General features: G+C 36.4%; 4 protein-coding genes across 5 annotated transcripts; 1 reads left to right on the top strand and 3 right to left on the bottom strand.

Moving 5' to 3' along the window:
- Nucleotides 1-99: 99 nt before the first annotated feature.
- On the bottom strand, nucleotides 100-3,215 carry LOC106376692 (probable polygalacturonase). Its single transcript, XM_013816798.3, has 5 exons — nucleotides 2,374-3,215; nucleotides 1,606-1,726; nucleotides 1,249-1,423; nucleotides 1,079-1,149; nucleotides 100-998 (listed from the first exon to the last, which is right to left on the bottom strand). The coding sequence occupies exons 1-5, from the start codon at nucleotides 2,794-2,796 to the stop codon at nucleotides 367-369; spliced, it is 1,422 nt and encodes a 473-aa protein (XP_013672252.1). The 5' UTR covers nucleotides 2,797-3,215; the 3' UTR covers nucleotides 100-366.
- A 9,806-nt stretch (nucleotides 3,216-13,021) lies between these two features.
- On the top strand, nucleotides 13,022-16,131 carry LOC106376693 (BRASSINOSTEROID INSENSITIVE 1-associated receptor kinase 1). 2 transcript variants are annotated; one of them, XM_013816801.3, is made up of 10 exons: nucleotides 13,022-13,436; nucleotides 13,517-13,649; nucleotides 13,724-13,795; nucleotides 13,885-14,016; nucleotides 14,106-14,177; nucleotides 14,247-14,318; nucleotides 14,400-14,608; nucleotides 14,680-15,021; nucleotides 15,091-15,485; nucleotides 15,576-16,131. In XM_013816801.3, exons 1-10 carry the CDS (start codon nucleotides 13,346-13,348, stop codon nucleotides 15,897-15,899), a joined length of 1,842 nt encoding a protein of 613 aa, XP_013672255.1. In that variant the 5' UTR covers nucleotides 13,022-13,345; the 3' UTR covers nucleotides 15,900-16,131. The 2 variants fall into 2 exon arrangements, with proteins under 2 accessions (XP_013672255.1, XP_013672254.1); XM_013816800.3 differs by having other exon boundaries at nucleotides 13,023-13,436; nucleotides 13,873-14,016.
- A 138-nt stretch (nucleotides 16,132-16,269) lies between these two features.
- On the bottom strand, nucleotides 16,270-18,147 carry LOC106376695 (peroxidase 47). Its single transcript, XM_013816803.3, has 4 exons — nucleotides 17,823-18,147; nucleotides 17,426-17,614; nucleotides 17,176-17,338; nucleotides 16,270-16,851 (listed from the first exon to the last, which is right to left on the bottom strand). The coding sequence occupies exons 1-4, from the start codon at nucleotides 18,048-18,050 to the stop codon at nucleotides 16,472-16,474; spliced, it is 960 nt and encodes a 319-aa protein (XP_013672257.1). The 5' UTR covers nucleotides 18,051-18,147; the 3' UTR covers nucleotides 16,270-16,471.
- Nucleotides 18,148-19,708: 1,561 nt separating this feature from the next.
- On the bottom strand, nucleotides 19,709-22,389 carry LOC125591614 (signal peptide peptidase-like 1). The gene is made up of 5 exons (XM_048766108.1): nucleotides 22,195-22,389; nucleotides 21,046-21,917; nucleotides 20,763-20,963; nucleotides 20,514-20,654; nucleotides 19,709-19,831 (listed from the first exon to the last, which is right to left on the bottom strand). Exons 2-4 carry the CDS (start codon nucleotides 21,832-21,834, stop codon nucleotides 20,535-20,537), a joined length of 1,110 nt encoding a protein of 369 aa, XP_048622065.1. The 5' UTR covers nucleotides 21,835-21,917; nucleotides 22,195-22,389; the 3' UTR covers nucleotides 19,709-19,831; nucleotides 20,514-20,534.
- Nucleotides 22,390-22,449: the final 60 nt, after the last annotated feature.

The following is a 22,449-nucleotide window of genomic DNA, read 5'->3' as shown; positions in this document are numbered from 1 at the left end:
GTTTGGCTAAAACGACATGTTTTTCTTCGTTTCATTCTTACTCACCGCTGTTGAACAACCTGGCTTGCATAACCCGATATATAGTTGCATAACATCATATCCGGAAATATGAAAACATTTTTATTGAATCATTCAGAGTATGTTTCGTTTGCACAAAGTATGTATCAAAATCATCAAAATTCACAAATAAGAATTAAAAAATGTGAAAATGAAAACCAAGATGACATCACGTGAAGTGGACCATGAATCTTCACCCAAACAAAAAACCTTGCTCAAACTCATTGCCTCCTCTACCATCATCATAACATGTAAATCTAAAAAACTAACTAACCAAAACACAGTTCAATCAGAACCTCAAAAACTCATCTATTCACACTGAGAGACCAAACCTTTCCTCTGCAACAGTTGTGGACATGACACAGGAAAAACATCACTAGCATACCCTGAAACATCCTTGCATTTCCATTTCTCACTCTGAGGCAACCCAAGAATCGTAACATTCCTCAAACATATGTCTTGAAACGAAGCACCTTCAACACCAAGCAACATTGGAGCCTTTCTTGAATCCACACTCACAACGTTGCTAATATATATACCTTTCACTCTCGGCATAGCTTTTGGATCCCATTTATCATCCGGGTGATCATTTGAGCCTCTACTAAACCTTATTGAAACTTTCACTTTCTCCAAGAACACATTAGTAATGGTTATGTTCGAAATGTAACCTCCTCTCCCTATATCTGTTTTTATGCGGAGCCCAGCTGCTGAGTCCCAGACGTGAATGTCCTGGATGGTTACGTTGAATATCCCACCAGACATCTCGCTTCCTATTCCAACACCTGAACAAGTTCGTGTAGTGCCAGAGATTCGTCTTATGATGATGTTTGAACTCGGACGTGCCATGGCCATTCCGTACTGGTCCCACCCGCTCTTCACAGCTACAAGGTCATCACCGCTTTCGATGTAACAGTCCTCAATGCAGACATTGGTGCTTGAGTCTACAATGTTATTCACAGAAATAAGACACAAGACAACACAAGACACAAACAATCCAGGTCCGGGTAGAGCACTTTTTTACCTGGGTCTATACCATCGGTGTTAGGAGCATTCATTGGAGCAAGGATGGTCATGTTTCTTATTACAACATTGCTGCAAAATAAAATTGGTAGAGGTTATTTGAACGATATGTACGTTTGTGACAGAGCATAAATGCAAGCAAAAACAGTTTGGAAGTGTAAACTAAGGAACCTGCAGTAAACAGGATGGATAGTCCAGAAAGGAGAGTTGAGTAAAGTGAGGTTAGAGATGAGGATATTATGAGAGTTCTTAATCTCAATAAGATGGCCTCTAGTATGCACCAATGTTCTGTTCCACCATAACTCCCACCACATTTTCCCCTGTCCATCGATTGTACCATTCTCTCCTGTAATAATTAAAAAAGTATATATATATATATATAGATGTGATTATTTTATTACTAGAAACTGATTTCGTTTTAATTCATGTCAAGGAATGATAATATAATAGAAGCTTTGGCTACACTAATGAACAAATATAATAAAAAGCGTAATTAAGTATTGGTATTATATAAACAGAGTAAAGTACCTGTAATGACAACATTGGTGAGGTTGTCTCCATGAATGAGGCTAATGTGTCTACCACCAGGTCTCTCTCTCCCTCTTCCATAAGAAGGCAATGGCTCTATTATTGGCCATTCCTCAAGTTCCTATCAAACCATGATCACAGACAAACTATCAATATTATAACTCTGATAAGTTCATGTAAACTGAACAATGTAAACAATAAAGAAAAGAAAGTAATAAAAGAAAATATTTATATCAGCACAACCGACTTTTGAGTTTAGATGACACATGAAAATGTGCTAAAACACTAGCAGACAATCTTAAACCAATATCAAAAACAACAAAAACTCTTTGGTACCAAGGCACATGACAGAAAAACTAATTTAATACTTCTCTCAATTAGTACTTAGGACACGACAGAAGTAGTCTGGTAGATCTAATCCGTACATCAACATGCTTCAGACAAAAGTTGTCTTAGTCATGTTGAACTCTTGTAAGAATCTTATTAATATAAAAAATGGTTTCTTTCACTTCTTCCAATACCCTTTTTTTTCTACAGAGCTACTAGTGAAATCAAAAGCACATTTTAACAAGCAAATCCGGATTTGATCAGTGTAAACAAAAAGTTGTTGATTTACTAATCAAGATTCTCCACTCAAACACAACCTTTTTCTGTTACAAACACTTGGTGAGTGGGTCCACAGGGAACTTTTTAACTAGTGACCGTGATGAGCGTAAACTACAGTGTTTACGAACCAACAAAGCTTAACCAATTGAATTAGAATCTAACCTTGGATCCAAGAATCACAGCGCCTTGTTCGAGGAAGAGAGTGAAATTGCTGGTGAGATTAAAGCTACCGGAGAGCCACGTACCCTTCGGGACATTAAGCTGGGCCCCACCCTCGGCGGCAAAAGCTCGGAGATGCTGTACGGCGCGGCGGAAAGCCTCTGTATTCGAGGTCTTGCCGTCTCCGACTCCGCCGAAATCTGTAATGGACATGACGATTCGTTTCGGGGACGGATCGTGGAGGTAAAACCCGGAGCAGGTAACCGGGTCATGTAGTCGGGTCGTCGTGGTGGGGATGAAGAGAGGGAGGAAGGAATTGGATGAGATTTGGTGAGAGAGAATGGCTAAGACGGTGAAAGCAAGGACAATGAATGCCCATGAAGGTCTTGCGATAGAACTCACAACACTCGTCTTCTCCGATTCCATTGTCTTTTTTTTTGGGAAAATTGATTTTCAGACAAAACTCAAAAGCCCATGAGGAAGCTCTCAGGTAATAAACACGAACACAAAAGTAACAAAATGAAGCTTTTTGATGGTTAGAGGGAGATAAAGAATCAAAATTGCATGTGTGTGTGTGTGTGTTCAATGATTGGCGTGGTGGTGACAACACGAAGGTGGGAAGATTGATACCTTACCTCTCTAAAATTGGACACTCTTTATACCTTTATTTCTGGAAATAGATAAAAATGTAATTAAAAAAAAGAACGAAATTGTATACAGACATGCCGTGAAAAGGGCAGTAAAGGATGATGATGCATGTGAAGTGCCAAGAGCCAAAGGTGGTAATGAGAAGTGCAAATCTTCTGTAATATAAAAATACTTTTAAATGTAATAAGATCACGGGTACGATTTGGTGCTACATCTCGTTATCTTTATGGGCCTTTAAATAGTCCACTGTAATGACTGGCTCTTCTTTTTTGGGAAAAGTGCCAATTTCGACCCAAACTATTTCAGTCGTGCCAAATACGACCCGAACAATTGATCAGTGCCAAATACGACCTCAACTCAATTATAATTCAAAAAAACTATCCGAACTTCTTAAAACGTGCTTAAATCTACATTGACTCTAACAGAAGTTAGTCAACCGTTAACAAGATAAAACGACGTCGTTTGATATACGAGGAAAAGTGCCAATTTCGACCCCAACACTCTCAATCGTGCCAAATAAGACCCGAACAAATAGTCAGTGCCAAAAACGACCTCAACTCAATTATAATTTAAAAAAAAATTATCCAATTTTTTCTAAAACGTGTCTAAATCTACATTAACTCTAACAGACGTTAATCAACTTTTAACAAAGATAAGACGATGTTGTTTTGATATATGTATTTTTTTAAAAAATATGTTCATTTCGGGATTCAAATCCGTGCTGGGATATCCTTTTAAAGGGGCACACTAACAACTAGACTAAAATAATTTTTTGAAATATTATTACAAATTGAAATTCTCCATTATATAAACTACTATTCTTGTTCATCTTATCCAATTTAAAACTTTGGTGATTGCTTTATATATTTTAGTTATTGTTTAATTTGTCTAATATTTTGTACAACATATCTTAGTGAAAGAAAGGTAAAAGGCCTCTTAACATTTTTGAACAAAATATCAAAATATATAATATCAACTTTGAAAACTAAAAAGAATTCCCACTTAATTTTAAAAATTAAAAATAATTTATATAAGAAAATTGTATAAATAAATTCAAAGTTGTAAGCATATTTAAGATCGTATAATAATAAATATTTTATTATTTATATTTTAGTAAGATATAATTTTATTAAAGATATGATAAATAAGAAAAACACGTTAATGTATTTATATAAATCAGAAAAAATTGTCACCAAAATTTTAAATTGGATAAGATGAAGAATAATAATAGTTTATATAATTTCAAATTTGTAATAGTATTTTAAAAAGTTACTTTTATCTAGTTGTTAGTGTACCCATTTAAAAGGGTATCACAACATGGTTTTAAAATTCCATAAAATACTATTACAAATTTGAAATTATATAAACTATTATTATTCTTCATCTTATCCAATTTAAAATTTTGGTGACAATTTTTTCTGATTTATATAAATACATTAACATGTTTTTCTTATTTATCATATCTTTAATAAAATTATATCTTACTAAAATATAAATAATAAAATATTTATTATTATATGATCTTAAATATGCTTACAACTTTGAATTTATTTATACAATTTTCTTATATAAATTATTTTTAATTTTTAAAATTAGGTGGGAATTTTTTTAGTTTTCAAAGTTGATATTATATATTTTGATATTTTGTTCAAAAATGTTAAGAGGCCTTTTACCTTTCTTTCACTAAGATATGTTGTACAAAATATTAGACAAATTAAACAATAACTAAAATATATAAAGCAATCACCAAAGTTTTAAATTGGATAAGATGAACAAGAATAGTAGTTTATATAATGGAGAATTTCAATTTGTAATAATATTTCAAAAAATTATTTTAGTCTAGTTGTTAGTGTGCCCCTTTAAAAGGATATCCCAGCACAGATTTGAATCCCGAAATGAACATATTTTTTAAAAAAATACATATATCAAAACAACATCGTCTTATCTTTGTTAAAAGTTGATTAACTTCTGTTAGAGTTAATGTAGATTTAGACACGTTTTAGAAAAAATTGGATAATTTTTTTTTAAATCATAATTGAGTTGAGGTCGTTTTTGGCACTGACCATTTGTTCGGGTCTTATTTGGCACGATTGAGAGTGTTGGGGTCGAAATTGGCACTTTTCCTCGTATATCAAACGACGTCGTTTTATCTTGTTAACGGTTGACTAACTTCTGTTAGAGTCAATGTAGATTTAGACACGTTTTAAGAAGTTCGGGTAGTTTTTTTGAATTATAATTGAGTTGAGGTCGTATTTGGCACTGATCAATTGTTCGGGTCGTATTTGGCACGACTGAAATAGTTTGGGTCGAAATTGGCACTGTTCCCCTTCTTTTTTCTTTCTTTTTCTCATTACAAATTAGGTAATATGTCTGTATTGTATTATTTTGTATTTCTTTTGTAACCTTTTATATCTTTTTAATTAAATATATAATAGCCGACACAAATATAAAATATAATAAAGATTGTATTTCGAATAGAAAATAATTATAATTTTATTATGTATATTTGCCAAGAAAGATTTTATTTTTTTCCAATTGTGGCTTGGAAGCAATGCAAATTAAATTGTCTTTCTATATCATATATTCTTTGTTTTCATTTCATATATTACTAGGTAAAGACCTGCGCCTTGCGCAGGATGAGACTTTTATGTATATAATTAAATTTACCACACATTTTCGGAAGCTTTGGGTTATGATTATATTTTAGTATCACATTGTGGGACTATACATTGATATAGACCATGATTTGTGCAAAATCAATTAGGTTCAGAAGAAATAATAAGATGATAAGCTGAAAAACTAATGGTCTGGTCTTATCTATGTCAAAAATAAATAAAAAGTGATTCTATTTTATCTAACTCATTTGTCGACAGTATCAACAAACTTGTTTCATCTTCAATATTGAGCTGAAAAGGGTTAAAGTTTCTTCGGCTAAACGAAACATGCTCCCTTTAGACAAATTCTCGAGATTCTTATCCAACCAATAATTTTTCCTTTCTATCTTTCTTCTGAGATTTTTATCCAATTCAGATTCCTATCCAACCAATTTATGTTTTAAATTCTGTGCATGTCCTTCACTTCACTTCGTGATCCATATAAAATAGTTGTAATCTGTAGTTTCAATTTTGGTGTTCTCTTTTTGAGTTATTGTTTTCCTTGTCATTTTCTCTTTTTACAGGGGTTTGACATCAGTGATTTGCAATAATAGACGATTTCAAAACATCGTGATCTCAAAGCAGAACTGATTTCTTTCAATGAAACGTAACAGAAGAGAAAAAGTATGAGTGCACTGAGATTGTTAGAAGTTTGAACTAATAGCTTCTCCCAACAATATTCAAAATCAGTTAAGGTAATATTTGATTTTCTTTGACATTATTTCCTCCTAATAAACTAAATCATATCTCATACTACTAAAATAAAAACCAGTGAATATAATACTATAGTTATGGGTAAAATATTTACATTGTATTCGGAATTGCGCTAGGTGTGAATTAGATGGTAGATCCACGCCTAGGGAGTTACGAAATAATTAGAAATAAATTAAAAAGTTTTCAGACAATAATTTATGGATGAATTGATGTATTTTCATATATTTATAAATAAAAGATCAAAATAAAATTATTGAACAAATTTTACTGTAATTTAAATGATATAATATTCCATTATAAGAATAATACATGCAAATGTTATTTACATATTAATAAATGTATAAAAAACTATTGGGACAGTTTAATTATTTAATTGGGCCGGTAACAATTGGTCAGTTAGGTTTATAGAAAAAAACTGAAAAAAGTTTTTAGTAGCACGTGATCTTCTTCTTCCTTGCTGATTAAACATCATTACATATTCTCTTTTGCTTTTTTTATCTGCAAATCGAATCTCAGAAACTGAAATTAGCACATTAAAGAGGAAAAGTTTCGAAATTAAACTCAGGCTTTGAATAATGAACACTTACATAGGAGATTAATTGACATACTCAAGGTCCCTTAGTTCATACACCTAATTTTCTCTGATTCATGAAGCTCAAAGTTTCCAGAATTGTTAATCTTTTACCAACCGCTTGTGTTACACAATGATCGCAGTGTGTTACACACGAGTTCGAGAGAAAGAATAAGATAGACGTTTCAGGCTTATAAACTTTTCTGAAAATACTTTTGTATTATTGAGATTCGGTGATATGTTTACAACAGATGATTGATCTTTATATAGAGATCGAATCAATACAAGTATAAGAGACACAACTCTTTATACTAAAGGATACAACATGAAGAGTTACAACTCTTTGTGTAATAACATAAATAACTAACTTATGTAAATGTATCAAGGAGAGATTAGATTATAGTTTAACACTCCTCCTTAATCATATCTCGACTTGACTCCAAGCTGCTTCCTTAGATCTTCAAATCTTGAACCACCCAATGCCTTTGTGAGAATGTCTGCGAGTTGATCATCCCCTTTGCAATACTTCAGTTCAATGATTCCCTTTTGCTCAGCTTCCCTCACGAAATGGTACTTGATCTCTATGTGCTTCGTCCTTCTGTGTTGCACCGGATTCTTCCCAATTGCTATTGCTGATTTGTTGTCACATAAGATCGGAATGCCTCCTTCAAACTTCTGACCAAAGTCTTCAAATAGTCTTTGTAACCACACTGCTTGATTTGCTGCTGCACACACGGCTATGTACTCTGCCTCAGCCGTTGATTGCGCCACTGTTTGTTGCTTGCTTGACTGCCAACAAAACATGGCTGATCCAAGAGTAAACACATAACCTGAAGTGCTTTTCTTGTCTTCCTTAGAACCACCCCAATCGCTGTCCGTGTAGCCTAGAAGTCTTGGTTCTTTCACGCTTGTGAAGTACACTCCAAAGTTTGATGTTCCTTTGACATATCTTAACACCCTCTTGGCTTCTTGGTAGTGCTTCATGCGAGGTGATGACATGTATCTTGAGAGATAGGCGCTTGCATACATCACATCAGGTCTTGATGCACACAAGTACAAAAGCCCTCCAATGATGCTTCTATACTTAGTCGGATCTCCATACTCCTTGTCATCCTCAACTCCTTTTCCTTGTGGTGTAAGTGGGTTGCTTACACTCTTGCTGTCTCGCATCCCAAACTTGTCTACAAGTTTGTTTGCATATTTTTCTTGTGAAAGAAATATGCCTCCATTGTCTTGAATTACTTCCATTCCAAGAAAGTAGTTCAACAATCCAAGATCCACCATCTCGAATTCTTTCTTCATGTTCTCCTTGAATGTGTTGATGCTCTGAATGTTGCTTCCTGTGATGATTATATCATCCACATATAGACTCACGATCAACACATCTCCTCCTTGCTTCTTGATGTATAAGGCCGCATCATTCATACTCCTCTCAAAACCGTTTTGAAGAAAGTATGAATCTATCCTTCCATACCATGCCCTTGGGGCTTGCTTTAAACCATATAAAGCTTTGTGTAGCCTTAACACCTTGTGTTCCTTCCCGTGTGTCACATACCCAGGCGGTTGTGTGACATACACTTCTTCCTTGAGGTCGCCATTGAGAAAGGCTGACTTCACATCCATCTGATACAATTGCCACTTCATCTGAGCCGCATAGGCAAGTATGGCTCGTATTGTATCATGTCTTGAGACAGGGGCAAACGTCTCAAGGTAGTCAACACCATACTCTTGAGAGAACCCTCTTGCAACTAGCCGCGCCTTGTGCTTGATGTGATTGCCGTTTGCATCGGTCTTGATCTTGTAGATCCACTTCACACTTATCACATTCTTCTTCTTTGGCTTGTCCACTAGTTCCCACGTCTTGTTCTTCTCAATCATGGCTATCTCCTCATTCATTGCTTCTCTCCATTCCTTGGTACCACACGCTTCATCATAAGTGTATGGTTCTTCATTTGCATGAAGACAAGCTTCTATAGCTTGAGCCGCTTCATCAAGCTCTACTCTCGGTGCCCTTTCCATGATATCAACCATGGACTTGAACTTCCTTGGTGCCTCAGAAGTTTCTTCATCTCCACTACTAGTATCATGATCATCATTTTGAAAAGAAATAGGACTGAAAGTACCTCCAAATTGTTCCTCAGGACTGGATGCACCTTCGGTTTGTTCCTCAGGACTGGATGCACCTTCGGTTTGATCCTCAGGCGAGTGAGAGTCTTCCATAGACAACTCCAATGTCTTCCTCACTTCTTCTTGCCTTTTCCAATCCCACTTCTTTCCTTCTTCAAACTCGACATCTCTTGATACTTCAATCTTCTCATTCTCCAAAATGAGAACTCTATAGCCTTTGGATTGGTTGCTATATCCAACAAAGACTCCACGCTTTGCCTTGACGTCTAGCTTCCTCCTCTTTTGATTTGGGATATGTATGTAGCATATGCTACCAAACATTCTCATGTGTGACACATCTGGCTTGTGTCCACACCACTTCTCTATAGGAGTGACATCTTCTTCTATTGCCTTTGATGGCAGACGGTTTTGAAGATATGAGGCAGTGTATACCGCTTCTGCCCATAACTTGAGCGGTAAGTCTTGCTCTGCCAACATCGATCTAGCCATCTCCACCAAGGTCCTATTCATGCGCTCCGCTGCACCATTTTGTTGTGGTGAATAAGGCAAGGTGACTTGCTTATTGATTCCTTCTTCTTCACAGAACCGGTTGAATTCTCGTGAAGTGAACTCACCACCTCCATCTGATCTCAGTGTCTTGATGGTACAATCCGACTGCTTCTCCACCATTGCTTTGAACTTCTTGAACAGTGAGAATGTCTCTGACTTTTGCTTCATGAAGTATACCCAACACATGTGAGTATGATCATCCAAGAATAGCAAAAAGTATCGGCTTCCATCAACAGACTGGTGCTGCATCGGCCCACATACATCCGTATGTACAATCTCAAGCTTCTCTCTTGTCTTAGTTTGAGATTCCTTTGGGAAGCTTTTGCGTGATTGCTTTCCAAGTCTACACGCCTCACATGCTTCCTTCTTGACTTTAAACTTTGGTAATCCCTTTACCAAGTCTTTGTCTTGCATTTGTTGCAACCTTTTGTCGCCTACATGACCAAGTCTTTTGTGCCATGTCTCCATCTTTCCTTGCTCACTAGCGCTCAAGGCCTCTTCTACCTGAGCCGAACTCATCCTGATTCGATAGCTTTTGTGAGTCATTGGGATATCCATTATCCTCCTTCCTTTTGCATCATCTATGATGCATCTCTTCTCTTGGAAACTCACCCGGTATCCGCTTGAAACAATTTGTGGAACACTCAACAAATTTTTTGCCAAACCCGGAACCAAGAATACATTTCTGATGGTCTTCTTGCCACCTTTGGTCATGACGGTAATGTCTCCTTTACCGGCTGTCATGACTGTGCTTCCATTTCCAATCTTTATTGGAACCTTGATACTCCTATCAAGCTTTGAGAAGTAACTCTCCTCCTTTGTCATATGATTAGTTGCTCCACTGTCTACTAACCAGACATCTTCCATCACTGTTGTTGCTGCTTCGCTCGCACTGAACAACATGTGATCTTCATTTGAATCTTCTTCGAGACTCACATGTGCCTTCTCTTTCTTCTTTGAGTAGCACTGATTTGCAAAGTGGCCTAACTTGCCACAATTGTAACACTCCTTGTTACTTCTGTGATCCTTCTTTGGATCTTCCTTCTTCTGTTTCCTCCAACACTCGCTCTCATTGTGGTTGTTTCTCTTGCAGAAACCGCACCACTTCTTGCCTCCTTGGCGCTTTGAGTTGTCTTGTGTAACACCAGAATTTTTGTGTTTAACACGAGCATCGAATGCTCCTTCACTGGTGCTTTCTTCTCTTGCAGCCAGCCTTGCTTCATGAGCCTTCAAGATCCCGATCAACTCTGTCATCTTTGTTGAAGTCAAATCGCTTGTTTGCTCCAACACACTGACTATGCTATCGAACTTGGCTGGGAGAGAGATGAGTATCTTCTGTATGAGTTGAACATCTGACTTCTGTTCACCATGATAAGTTAATTGATTTGCCAATTCAACTATCTTATCTGTGAAGACCTTAATGTCTTCATTCTCATACATCTTCAGATTCTCATACTCCCTTCGCAATGTTTGAAGTTTAATCAAACGAACTTGAGGAGAGCCTTCATACTCCTCCTTCAATGCATCCCACGCCTCTTTGGATGTTGATGCTGCTGCAATCCGTGAGAATATATGATCCGATACAGCAGTTTGCAAGATTTGCAAAGCCAATGTATCGTTCATCATCGCTTCTTCTCTAAGCGATCTTGCCCTTGCTGTTTCAGGGGTTTCATCCACTTGTGCTGGTGGGGCTGCTACGCCTTCTTCAACCACAGACCATAACTTCCTGGTCTTGAGAATGGTTGTCATCTTGATGCTCCAGAAGTCGTACTTCTCTCCATCAAATATGGGGATTACTTGATTCTTCATCGTTTCGAGTGATTCCGAAATCGTATGACAAAATCCTCTAGCCTCCTTTTCTCCACGCCAAGTGTTTCTCTTACTAGTGCTTTTTCCTTTGTCCTCTCAAACGTAAAGCTCTGATACCATGTTAATCTTTTACCAACCGCTTGTGTTACACAATGATCGCAGTGTGTTACACACGAGTTCGAGAGAAAGAATAAGATAGACGTTTCAGGCTTATAAACTTTTCTGAAAATACTTTTGTATTATTGAGATTCGGTGATATGTTTACAACAGATGATTGATCTTTATATAGAGATCGAATCAATACAAGTATAAGAGACACAACTCTTTATACTAAAGGATACAACATGAAGAGTTACAACTCTTTGTGTAATAACATAAATAACTAACTTATGTAAATGTATCAAGGAGAGATTAGATTATAGTTTAACAAGAATTGCTTGAGGATTGAGGAAAATCAAACCTGGGTTTCAAAAGACGACAATGAACAACAACATCAATCCGCCGTGAGACATAAACATTAGTTCTTGGATCGAGAAGAAACATAGAAAATCTACTTTTTTCAGGAAATAATTAAGAGTGAAAATTTTATTTTCTCTTCTCCACTAAACGACAACCTCGTGCGAAAAGTTGATAGCGAAGACTTGTGCACATAAACAGATAGAGAAGACTTGTGCACATTGTTTTGCGATCATGTTTTTCAAAAGAACGATCTTATGTTATAAGTTTATAACATATTAACAAAAATATGTAATTATGAGTCTCAATGGCAATTGTTGTAAATTCTCTAGTAATTAAAGGTGTTTTAATTAAGATTGCTGAGGAGAGCTGTGGTGTTGCCACGTATGCAAAATGGTAAATTTGTTATTAATTTACTAAATCAAGGTTACTCATTAAAAATGCTTCTTGATTAATAAGAAAGGGATATAGTCTTTGTTTTATGGTTTGATACTATCTTGTAAATACTACTTTCTCCGTTTCAAAAAGATGTATGTTTTAAATTTTCCACATTTATTAAGAAAACATATCAAATTTTAGTTACTGATGCATTATTCTCTGTTATCAACTAATTCCCACAACTTTTAACCAATAAAATTTTTATAAACACCATCATATTTTTTGAAATTTACAATTTTTAATTAATTTTGAAACGGAGCTAAGTTTTCAATTTCATTTTTCAAAAATTTCTCTTTAAAATTCAAATAGCTGGACTGGTTTATTCCAGAGCCCACAAATACAATATGAGCATGTATAAACTAAGATTGAACGATTTGGGCTCACTCTTTTATCGGCCGTTTTCATTTAAAATGAAAAGCCCAAACCAAGGGTTTAATTATACAAATTAATTAATGATAACCAATTAATTAAGAGATACCTTGACAAAAAAAAAACAATTAATTAAGAGATGATGGATGGTATGTATGACACCCATCGTATTCATGGACATAGCCAACATGATTCCAGTTTGAAGGCGTGCGTGTTTGACTTTGACCAGCTTGAAATGATCCACGTCATCATCTCTTTTGTCATTTTCTGCTCAATCTACCTCCTTTTTTTTCAATTTCACTGTAGCAACTCTCAAGCAACCACCAAGTAAAAAAAAAAAAAATCTTTTTCTTCTTCATCCTCCTCCTCTCTGTTTCCATTTTTAAAGTATATTCGAGAAAGAATCAATCAGTCATCTTCCTCTTTTCAATCTCAATTCGAGAAAGGAGTCAACGCCTCAACGATCTGGAGGTTTGGAATCGGGGAATAATAAATATAGCTCAGAGTGTGTTTCGTTGAGGGCTTTGCTCAATCGAGATCCTTAATTTAAGGGTTGGGTGGGTCAAAAAGTTGGATCTTTCTCTGATCAAATGAAAGGAGGATTCTTCTAGGGGTTCGTTACTTAATCTGGGAAGTTGGAATGGAACGAGGAAGAATGATGATACAAGTCTTCTTCTTATGGCTGATTCTGGTTTTCGATTTGGTTCTCAGAACATCAGGCAACGCCGAAGGTCTCTCATTCTCTTTGTAAAAGTTGTTTGCTTTGAGACGGTTTAGCTTTGTCTTACTCTTTAATTGGTTGAAACGTCAGGTGATGCACTGAGTGCTCTGAAGAACAGTTTAAGCGACCCTAACAAGGTGCTTCAAAGTTGGGACGCTACTCTTGTTACCCCTTGTACCTGGTTTCATGTTACTTGCAATCCTGACAATAGTGTTACTCGCGTGTACGTCTCTCATGAAAATGATTCTGCTTTCTTTTTTGTTGCATGTGTACTAAAAGAATCTTATCTTTGCGCAGTGACCTTGGGAATGCCAATCTATCTGGCCAGCTCGTAATGCAGCTTGGTCAGCTCCCAAACTTGCAGTACTTGTATGTCTTCTCTTCTCTTAAACATAGTGAAGTATCTTTGTAGAAATTATTATGGAAGAAAGTGTAATGATTGACAGGGAGCTTTACAGCAATAACATTACTGGGACTATCCCAGAGACGCTTGGTAATTTAACGGAATTGGTGAGCTTGGATCTTTACTTGAACAATCTCAGCGGTCCCATCCCTTCATCTCTCGGCAGACTAAAGAAGCTACGTTTCTTGTATGCACACCCCCCCCCCCCACCTCCCTCTTCTTTTCATACGTTTTCTAATATATTCATCTGATGGTCTTTTGCTATTGGTGGTTTAGGCGTCTTAATAACAACAGCTTATCTGGAGAGATTCCAAGGTCTTTGACTGCTGTCTCGTCTCTGCAAGTTCTGTAAGTCTCCCAGATTCCTATAAATGATTCTGATTATTGTTTGGTATTAAGTCAGAAAATGATATGCAGGGATCTCTCAAACAATCCTCTCACTGGAGATATTCCTGTTAATGGCTCCTTTTCACTTTTCACACCTATCAGGTTTTGCTTCTGCCTCCTAATTTAAATTACTGTGGTGGACATGTCAGAACGGTTGAGTAATTATTTGAAAGTTATCTGCAGTTTTGCCAACACCAAATTGACTCCCCTTCCTGCGTCTCCGCCGCCTCCCCTCTCTCCCACAACTCCATCACCTGCAGGGAGTAATAGAATTACTGGAGCAATTGCTGGAGGAGTTGCCGCAGGTGCTGCACTTCTATTTGCTGTTCCTGCCATTGCACTTGCTTTATGGCGAAGGAAAACACCACAGGAACACTTCTTTGATGTACCAGGTTAGCTAAGCTTCCGTTTGCCTGTTTTCTTGTTTGACACTTCCCTGGCTGAATGTTTGTTTTATTTGCAGCTGAAGAGGACCCTGAGGTTCATTTAGGACAACTCAAGAGGTTTTCATTGCGTGAACTACAAGTTGCTTCGGATAATTTTAGCAACAAGAACATATTGGGTAGAGGTGGTTTTGGTAAAGTTTATAAAGGACGTTTAGCTGATGGTACTTTAGTGGCGGTTAAAAGACTGAAAGAGGAGCGCACCCAAGGTGGAGAACTGCAATTCCAGACCGAAGTTGAGATGATCAGTATGGCTGTTCATAGAAACTTGCTTCGGCTTCGTGGCTTTTGCATGACTCCCACAGAGAGATTGCTTGTTTACCCTTACATGGCTAATGGAAGTGTTGCCTCCTGTTTAAGAGGTATCTCTCTCATCTTGTAGCTTATACCTTTTTACGTATCCATCCTTAGAATGCTTTATATGTTGTTAGAACGTCCGGAGTCACAGCCACCACTTGATTGGCCAAAGAGACAGCGTATTGCGTTAGGATCAGCAAGGGGGCTTGCGTATTTACATGATCACTGCGACCCAAAGATCATTCATCGAGATGTGAAAGCTGCTAATATATTGTTGGACGAAGACTTTGAAGCCGTGGTTGGTGATTTTGGGCTTGCAAAACTAATGGACTACAAAGACACACATGTGACAACAGCAGTGCGTGGTACAATCGGTCATATAGCCCCTGAGTACCTTTCTACGGGAAAATCATCTGAGAAAACCGATGTTTTTGGTTATGGAGTCATGCTTCTTGAGCTGATAACTGGACAAAGGGCTTTTGATCTTGCTCGCCTAGCGAATGACGATGATGTCATGCTACTAGACTGGGTATATATACTTGTTATTTGCATAGTTAATGATCTGGTGTTGGTCTTATATTGTGTTAGTTATGTTTGTTTGTTTGGTTCCATTCAACAGGTGAAAGGGTTGTTGAAAGAGAAGAAACTGGAAGCGCTAGTAGATGTTGATCTTCAGGGAAACTACATAGACGAAGAAGTGGAGAAGCTAATCCAAGTGGCTCTGCTTTGCACTCAGAGCTCGCCAATGGAAAGACCCAAAATGTCTGAAGTTGTGAGAATGCTTGAAGGAGATGGTTTAGCTGAGAGATGGGAAGAGTGGCAAAAGGAGGAAATGTTCAGACAAGATTTCAACTACCAAAACTATAATCAACCGAACACTTCCTGGCTTATAGGGGATTCCACTTCCCACATTGAAAACGAATACCCCTCTGGTCCAAGATAATAAGATTCGTTACATTGAATGCTTTCTCTTGTCTTTATTTTTTTTACTTCTTCTGTATTTATGGAGGGTTTTAGTTTCTGCTGCTCCATGTTGTGGTTCTTAAGTGGGTACATGCAGGAGGATTCAGATTGGGTTTGTAAGTTTTATATGAAAGGGATTTGAATGTTGTTGAAAGCTAGAAACCCAAAATATGACTTTAATAGCTACTTCTTGAGGATTGTTTGTCACGTGATTCACATTTTGTATCTCATCAACTGTACATGTTACACGTTTATATATTGTTTTGGACATTTTAGGCCGGTCTCATGTTGTATTGTGATTTATAGTTCTTGGCCCTTTAATAGAGACAAAGATCATATAAGACATGGTATACAATAGACTACCAAATTTTATAGATATCTTATTCTAAAACCCACAAACAACAAGTATACAATTACATATTACAACACACCAATTTTATACATGGTAGCACAAGAGATTCATCATGAATCATATGATGAGAGTAGAGATATTCATAAAACTAAAGGTAGGAGCATTAGAACACAAACATCATAAATACATTTGGCATAAGCTTAGTTAAGAATGCGACAATTTTTACGGACGTCACCTTGAGAGCCAAGTTTGACATCAAGATTGCTCATCTTTTGCATGGCCATTTGGAAATCAAAGAAAAACTTAGCTTGGTTAAAGGCATAGCCATTAACAATATTCCTAGTCGCTGGAGTGTTGAATAAGGTTTGGTCTGAAAAGAGGACTCCTGATTTCCTCTGAAGAGCATTGAAATAAGCGTTGTCGAAATTATTGCGCGTGGCATCAAATGGTTGCTCTGCGTTGTCACCGGCACTGCAAGTTTTAGTGAGAGTGTTTACAAAGGAAGAGTCCATTGAAGAATCTGGTGTGGTAAGTCTAGCTTTGAAGGATGAGCATCGTGCAACTCCAAGAGTATGTGCTCCTACACATAGTCCACATATAAAGTTTTTTTTTTTGAGCAACAGTCCACATATAAAGTTAGAACCAATGATATTGTTTAGTTTCAAAAGAAAAAGTTAGATAACCCATGAAATAATGTTATATATGTTACATAAATTACATTTTTCCAATGAATTAATTTAATAGTAGCAAAAACTTTAAATAAAATAGATGAAAAACAGTAACTATTAAATCAGTAAAACAATATAATTATATATTTTTTGTTCTATCAAATTGATTTTTAATAATTTGAAATAGTTGTACTCAAGAATGGAACTCAAAGTGTGTTTGTAAATAAACAACTTACCGGAGAGAGCAACAACATCTTGTGGAGTGAAGCCACGTTGGCCAAATGTCTGAATGAGTTGAGAAGCATTGAGAAAAGGGGAAGGAAGATTTCTTGTATCTTCTATCTTTGATCTTTTACCATCAAATCTTCCTTTTGGTATTTGATAATATGGACCATTGGCCTAAAATTAACAAGCCAGTTACTAACTATATTAAAGTAGAAAAATCATATTCATAATAAATAGATGATCAAAAAATGATCAGCTTACTGAAAAGACAGCATCTCTAGCAGCCATGGCAATAATATCTGCGCAAGATACAACTCCTGGACATGTAGCCTCGATTTTCTTTTTTGCATCATCTATGATCTCGTAGCCACGTAGACTCAGATTCGCAGGTGAATCCTTTTCTGCAGTGTTGTCTTTTGTTGAGTCTAGCAGAATCGAAGCGTCACATCCCTTTAATAGGACAAGCAAGAAAAAAAACAACTTAGATTTTCAAAATTTATTATAACATGGCGCCGTAAAACATATTTTCCAGCAAAATCAAATTAAGACGTACAATGGAACCAACTCCTAATAATCTACTAGTCCAATGCATCATTGGGTTTCTTCTACGTACGCAGAATACACAATTTTAATATGGAGACTTAAGAAGAAACATTACCTCAATGAAACAGTCGTGGAAGAGCATACGGATAAGACCTGCGGCCAAAGTGGGATCGGCTCGAAGAGCATTGTTAACAGTATTAGTCACAATCTGTTCAGCGGCAGGACAGCTCATCATGTAGTAACTCATACTTAACCCCATCACAGTATAAGGAAGCCCAATAATTGCATGCATCAGCATAATCACTCTCAATAATTTTGCCCTAACCATCTTATTATTTTTCATCTTAAATGATCTCACCACCGTGATATATATTCTGGCTTTAAGCCTTATCTTGTTTTGTTTAGTATTGTGTTTAAGTTTGTAAGCTTGTGTATCACTTGTCGCTTATATATAGTATGGACTGGCACTTAGACACGCTTAGATATTGGAGTGGTTAAAATATGGACCATGTAAACCCAAATTATATAATTGTGTATTGGTCCCATGATGTGATAGTGCTCCATTATGCCTTCCCGTTTTATCTTATCGAAGTGAAAATTCAACTTATTTTATTCTTAATGGCTGATCTCATTTGCATGTTATTGCATGGAAAGTGGCACGTTACTCATACGACCATTTCTTTACTTTGCCAAAACTTGAAATCGCTTTGTCCACATACGACCATTTCTACTATAATACCAACAAGTTATACGTTACTCATACGACCATTTCTTTACTTTGCCAAAACTTGAAATCGCTTTGTCCACATACGACCATTTCTACTATAATACCAACAAGTTATATTATTTTAAAACGGAAACTTGTATAGGTATTGTAAGATGAATGTGTATTTCACTATAAATCAGAGAATATATAATTAATTGCAAAAGAGCTTAATCAAACATAATTATAGTTTTTGATGCCAAAAGAACTAAAACTTAACCATGGTGATTTGAGAAGTCTCCAATGGCAACAAAAACTTAAATATGGCGATTTGAGAACTGATCAAACCCAACAAGAGCCAGACAAATATTAGATCCCGTTGTTTATTTAAAATATGATTCTACCAAATGTCTTCAACAAAATTTTTTAGTTCTGGTGTTAATTAAGATTATCGGATATTAACACAAACTTAATTGGGCATTAGTGGGATTTTCCTAGGTTTGATGTTGATCTTCTAGAAATGTGGGCGGTCTCATAAAATAGTATAGCTATTGACAAGGAACCAATCTCGAACTTGTTTTCGTTATAAAATGTAGAAAACGAGTTTGACTATATCAATCAGTGCTGAGTAAGATAAGGGGCGGTTTGATTAGCCACTAGTAATTAATATACGCAAAAACTTAGATTCATGTATGATTGAAGTGAAGTCCAAGAAACAAAAGTCAAACGAGAAAGCGAGACGTGAAGCTGGCTTCCATTAGCTAGCAGACATCCATAGAAATGGACAAAGAGAGTTTGCTATTTTTAATGTAATCGCATGTCCATTTTCACTTTATAACTAAGTGCTTTCGACGCGTATTTTTGTAGTGCTACATTGTTCCACTTCATTATCATGTAAGGACAAGAACAAATGATCCAAGAAATGTGTTTATTCTTTTTGTTAAATCTGGACAATATGTTTGACTTAATGTACACTTCTATAGAGTTGGGTCTACATTGTAAATGTATATTTCTTTTTCGAAGTTCCTCATTATTTTGGTTAGCTTTGCCCATTGTGTGTCATCAATTAGTATATGTAGGATGACTAGGAAGGCCATTGATACAAAGTTTAAATGAGGCGATAATTTAAAAATTCCAATTAAAATGGTTGACTTTGTCATAAAAAGGATGTTATACACTTAAGAACTTAAATGTTATACACTAGGAACTTTTTTTTTTTTTTTTGTAACACTAGGAACTTATATGTATATTTTTCTTTCTTGTATATTTTGGAAGTATCCTGTATGTGAGGTATAATATGATGCAATGAAATGAGATATAATACTGCTGTTTTTTTTTTTTTACTTGAGAACACAAAGACCACCTGATCTGATATCGCTCTACTTAACGTCTTTGTGTTTTTTGTTTTAATGTTTCTGAGCCTATGTTACATGGAAACGGAAGCGGATACGTGGAAGCGGAAGCGTAAGGAAGCGCAGAAGCGAGATTTTTTAAAATATTAGGAAGCGGGTACGTGTTGGAAGCGTATATATATATATATATATATATATATATATATATAATATTAATTTTTTAAAAAAAATTAGGACTAAAAATTATATGATTTAAATTTAAAATAAAGCATTCATTCATTTAAAAAAATTTTGAAATGATTTTATATTAAAACTGTAAAAATACACATAAATGAAGTTTACAAAAAATATTATATTAATTAGTTTTAATACTTCATAAATAATTGACACAATATATTTCAATATTTGCTATATCATTAATAAAAAATCTCAATGCATAAAGATAATTTATAGTATTATTTTTAATATTTGTATATTAATAACTCAATATTCATTACTATTGATTTTTTCATTTTATATAGATTAAAACTATGGTTTTATATTTTATTGATATACATTGTATTTTTTTTTTAAAAACGGAAGCGTGATTCCAAAACGGAATCGTAAGCTTCCAACAAGTTTTTAAAGATAATATTTTAGAAACGTTTTGGAAGCGAGATTCCGCAAGCTTCCACAAGATTCCGATTCCGATTCCGGTTCCGAAGCGGGAAGCGGACATCCGATGAAGCTTCCGTGTAACGTAGTTCTGAGCTATGTTTTGATTGATATAAACTCAGATCTCTACTTCATGAGATTTCTCAATGGGATTGGATACTGCTGGTCCATCCCACAGCTCCGCAAGATCCTTTCTACGCCATGACATGAAGATCACCGGTCCTAATGTAGATGGCACCTACATATACAATCCACATCCAAAACGAGTTTAAACATCATAATCTCAAACACACTTCACAAGACTGAAACTAGAAAAGTTTATATCAACAAAATTTCGGTTAAGTACCAGATAAAGTAGAGCTGGCTGAGGTGAGTGGGTCAATACACCTGCAGCTAGAGCCGAGACCAAACCAATGGCGTACCCAGGAAGTGCATACCATATGTATTTGTGTCCCTTTGAAGATTTTAAATCAAAAAGACTCACCACATCTCTACTTTTCCTATAGTCAAAACAGAGAACCAAAGCCAAAAGCATTGCCGGAATAGCCTGTACAAACAAACAAAAACAGTTAAACATTTTCTACAATCTAGTGGACATGGGAAGAAACCAAAGGTTTTTGATCTGTTACCATGTCACCAAGACCAAGCATCATGAACTCCGAGGCACTCACACCAGGCACCACACCGCCCAATAAGTTCCTTGGAAACACTATCTTCACCGGCAGCTCCAGTTTCTTTGTGATCAACTCCAGTCCAGGAAGATTCAAACTGTTGGCTACCGTATGAACCGGGTTAGACGCTTGCTGAGTAGCCACGGAGACCATAACGTTAGCACCAAAGAACCTCTCAGAGAAGAAGACCCAGAAGATGTCATACACAAAGAGACACACAAGAAGCATAGCGCATGTTTTGATATTAGGAAGACGAACATGGCTAACAAACGCAATACAAATAGAGATCCCAAGCAAATTGTTCAACACCCAATGACCAGAGACAAGCCACGCCGCGACAGTCATCACACAACCGACAAGCAACAGCCCTTGCATCCTTGTAAACGACTTAGAGCAGCAGCGGGAAAGAAAAGGATCAGAGAGACCAAGCTGAGACTTGACATACAACGCATATGGTGATAGCCAGAAGAAGAGAGAGGAGACCGATGCAACGGCTGTGAAGGCGGTGAGGAGCTGAGAGACAGAGGAGAAGAGATAGAACATGAGAAGCAAACTGCAAGAGCTCATGACTGGGATCATCAAGGCCTGAGAGGTGTCTAGTGTGATGGAAGCTTCGGAGAAGTCACGGTTCCTCTCCATCTCTTTGGCGTAGTTAAGTGCACGGAAAGCAGATGCAAATGTGACTGTGACAGCTGTCAGAATGAGAGTGGCTGGAGCAGGTTCTATCAGATACAACAGAGTGTCCATGATGATCAGATAAAAAGAGTTCCTTTTGATTGTATATATCACCAAAGACTCCTACTTGAGATAACTTTCCAACAGATGTGAACCTACAAAAGATAAGACAACCACAATCTCACTAAACCACACCCACACACACACACACACAAAAAGCTTCAAGCTTTATCTTTATGAGATTTACAGAACAAGTGTGATCGCTATAGAATTGAGAAAAGCTTCAAGCTTTATGAGCTTAACAGAACAAGTGTGGCTATTTCTTCATTAATAAACCTAAAGGAACTCAATTTCGCATTTCGATGAATCAATTGCGAGGAGTTTGTTTCTCCGATCAAGGAGATAAGAAGCTCAGGGATTGCAGAAACTTACAACGAGCGAGATTAGATTGAGCGGGAGGTAGAGATGAGAGAATGCGAAGGAGATAGACTCTGAGAAACCCTAAACGCGTTGTTGGATCCCTTGCAGAGAGGCTTCAATGGGGGATCTAAAGGTCTCAGACGCGTGTGAGAAGAGGCTTACAGTGTAACAAATGTATTAGCATTGGGTCAACGTATTATGATTAATAAATTAGAGTACTATTTAAAAATATATATTATGTACATATATTATATACATAATGTCATA

Source organism: Brassica napus, chromosome A3 (genome assembly GCF_020379485.1).
Source record: "Brassica napus cultivar Da-Ae chromosome A3, Da-Ae, whole genome shotgun sequence".
NCBI classification, from domain to species: Eukaryota; Viridiplantae; Streptophyta; class Magnoliopsida; order Brassicales; family Brassicaceae; genus Brassica; species Brassica napus.
Note: the sequence above shows the minus strand (reverse complement) of the source record. Positions and strands in the feature narration are given on the sequence as shown.

What these genes read in the sequence shown, in the direction of transcription:
- LOC106376692 (XM_013816798.3), bottom strand. Translation starts at nt 2,796, where the DNA reads ATGGAATCGGAGAAGACGAGTGTTGTGAGTTCTATCGCAAGACCTTCA. An exon ending in CTGTGATTCTTGGATCCAAG is followed by an intron (nt 1,727 to 2,373) that starts GTTAGATTCTAA and finishes ATGGTTTGATAG; the next exon opens with GAACTTGAGGAATGGCCAAT. An exon ending in CACCAATGTTGTCATTACAG is followed by an intron (nt 1,424 to 1,605) that starts GTACTTTACTCT and finishes TAATTATTACAG; the next exon opens with GAGAGAATGGTACAATCGAT.
- LOC106376693 (XM_013816800.3), top strand. Translation starts at nt 13,346, where the DNA reads ATGGAACGAGGAAGAATGATGATACAAGTCTTCTTCTTATGGCTGATT. An exon ending in CTAAAGAAGCTACGTTTCTT is followed by an intron (nt 14,017 to 14,105) that starts GTATGCACACCC and finishes TTGGTGGTTTAG; the next exon opens with GCGTCTTAATAACAACAGCT. An exon ending in TGTTGCCTCCTGTTTAAGAG is followed by an intron (nt 15,022 to 15,090) that starts GTATCTCTCTCA and finishes ATATGTTGTTAG; the next exon opens with AACGTCCGGAGTCACAGCCA.
- LOC106376695 (XM_013816803.3), bottom strand. Translation starts at nt 18,050, where the DNA reads ATGAAAAATAATAAGATGGTTAGGGCAAAATTATTGAGAGTGATTATG. An exon ending in TCCACGACTGTTTCATTGAG is followed by an intron (nt 17,615 to 17,822) that starts GTAATGTTTCTT and finishes GTCCTATTAAAG; the next exon opens with GGATGTGACGCTTCGATTCT. An exon ending in CTAGAGATGCTGTCTTTTCA is followed by an intron (nt 17,339 to 17,425) that starts GTAAGCTGATCA and finishes TGTTAATTTTAG; the next exon opens with GCCAATGGTCCATATTATCA.
- LOC125591614 (XM_048766108.1), bottom strand. Translation starts at nt 21,834, where the DNA reads ATGGACACTCTGTTGTATCTGATAGAACCTGCTCCAGCCACTCTCATT. An exon ending in TGCTTGGTCTTGGTGACATG is followed by an intron (nt 20,964 to 21,045) that starts GTAACAGATCAA and finishes TTGTTTGTACAG; the next exon opens with GCTATTCCGGCAATGCTTTT. An exon ending in AGCCAGCTCTACTTTATCTG is followed by an intron (nt 20,655 to 20,762) that starts GTACTTAACCGA and finishes TTGTATATGTAG; the next exon opens with GTGCCATCTACATTAGGACC.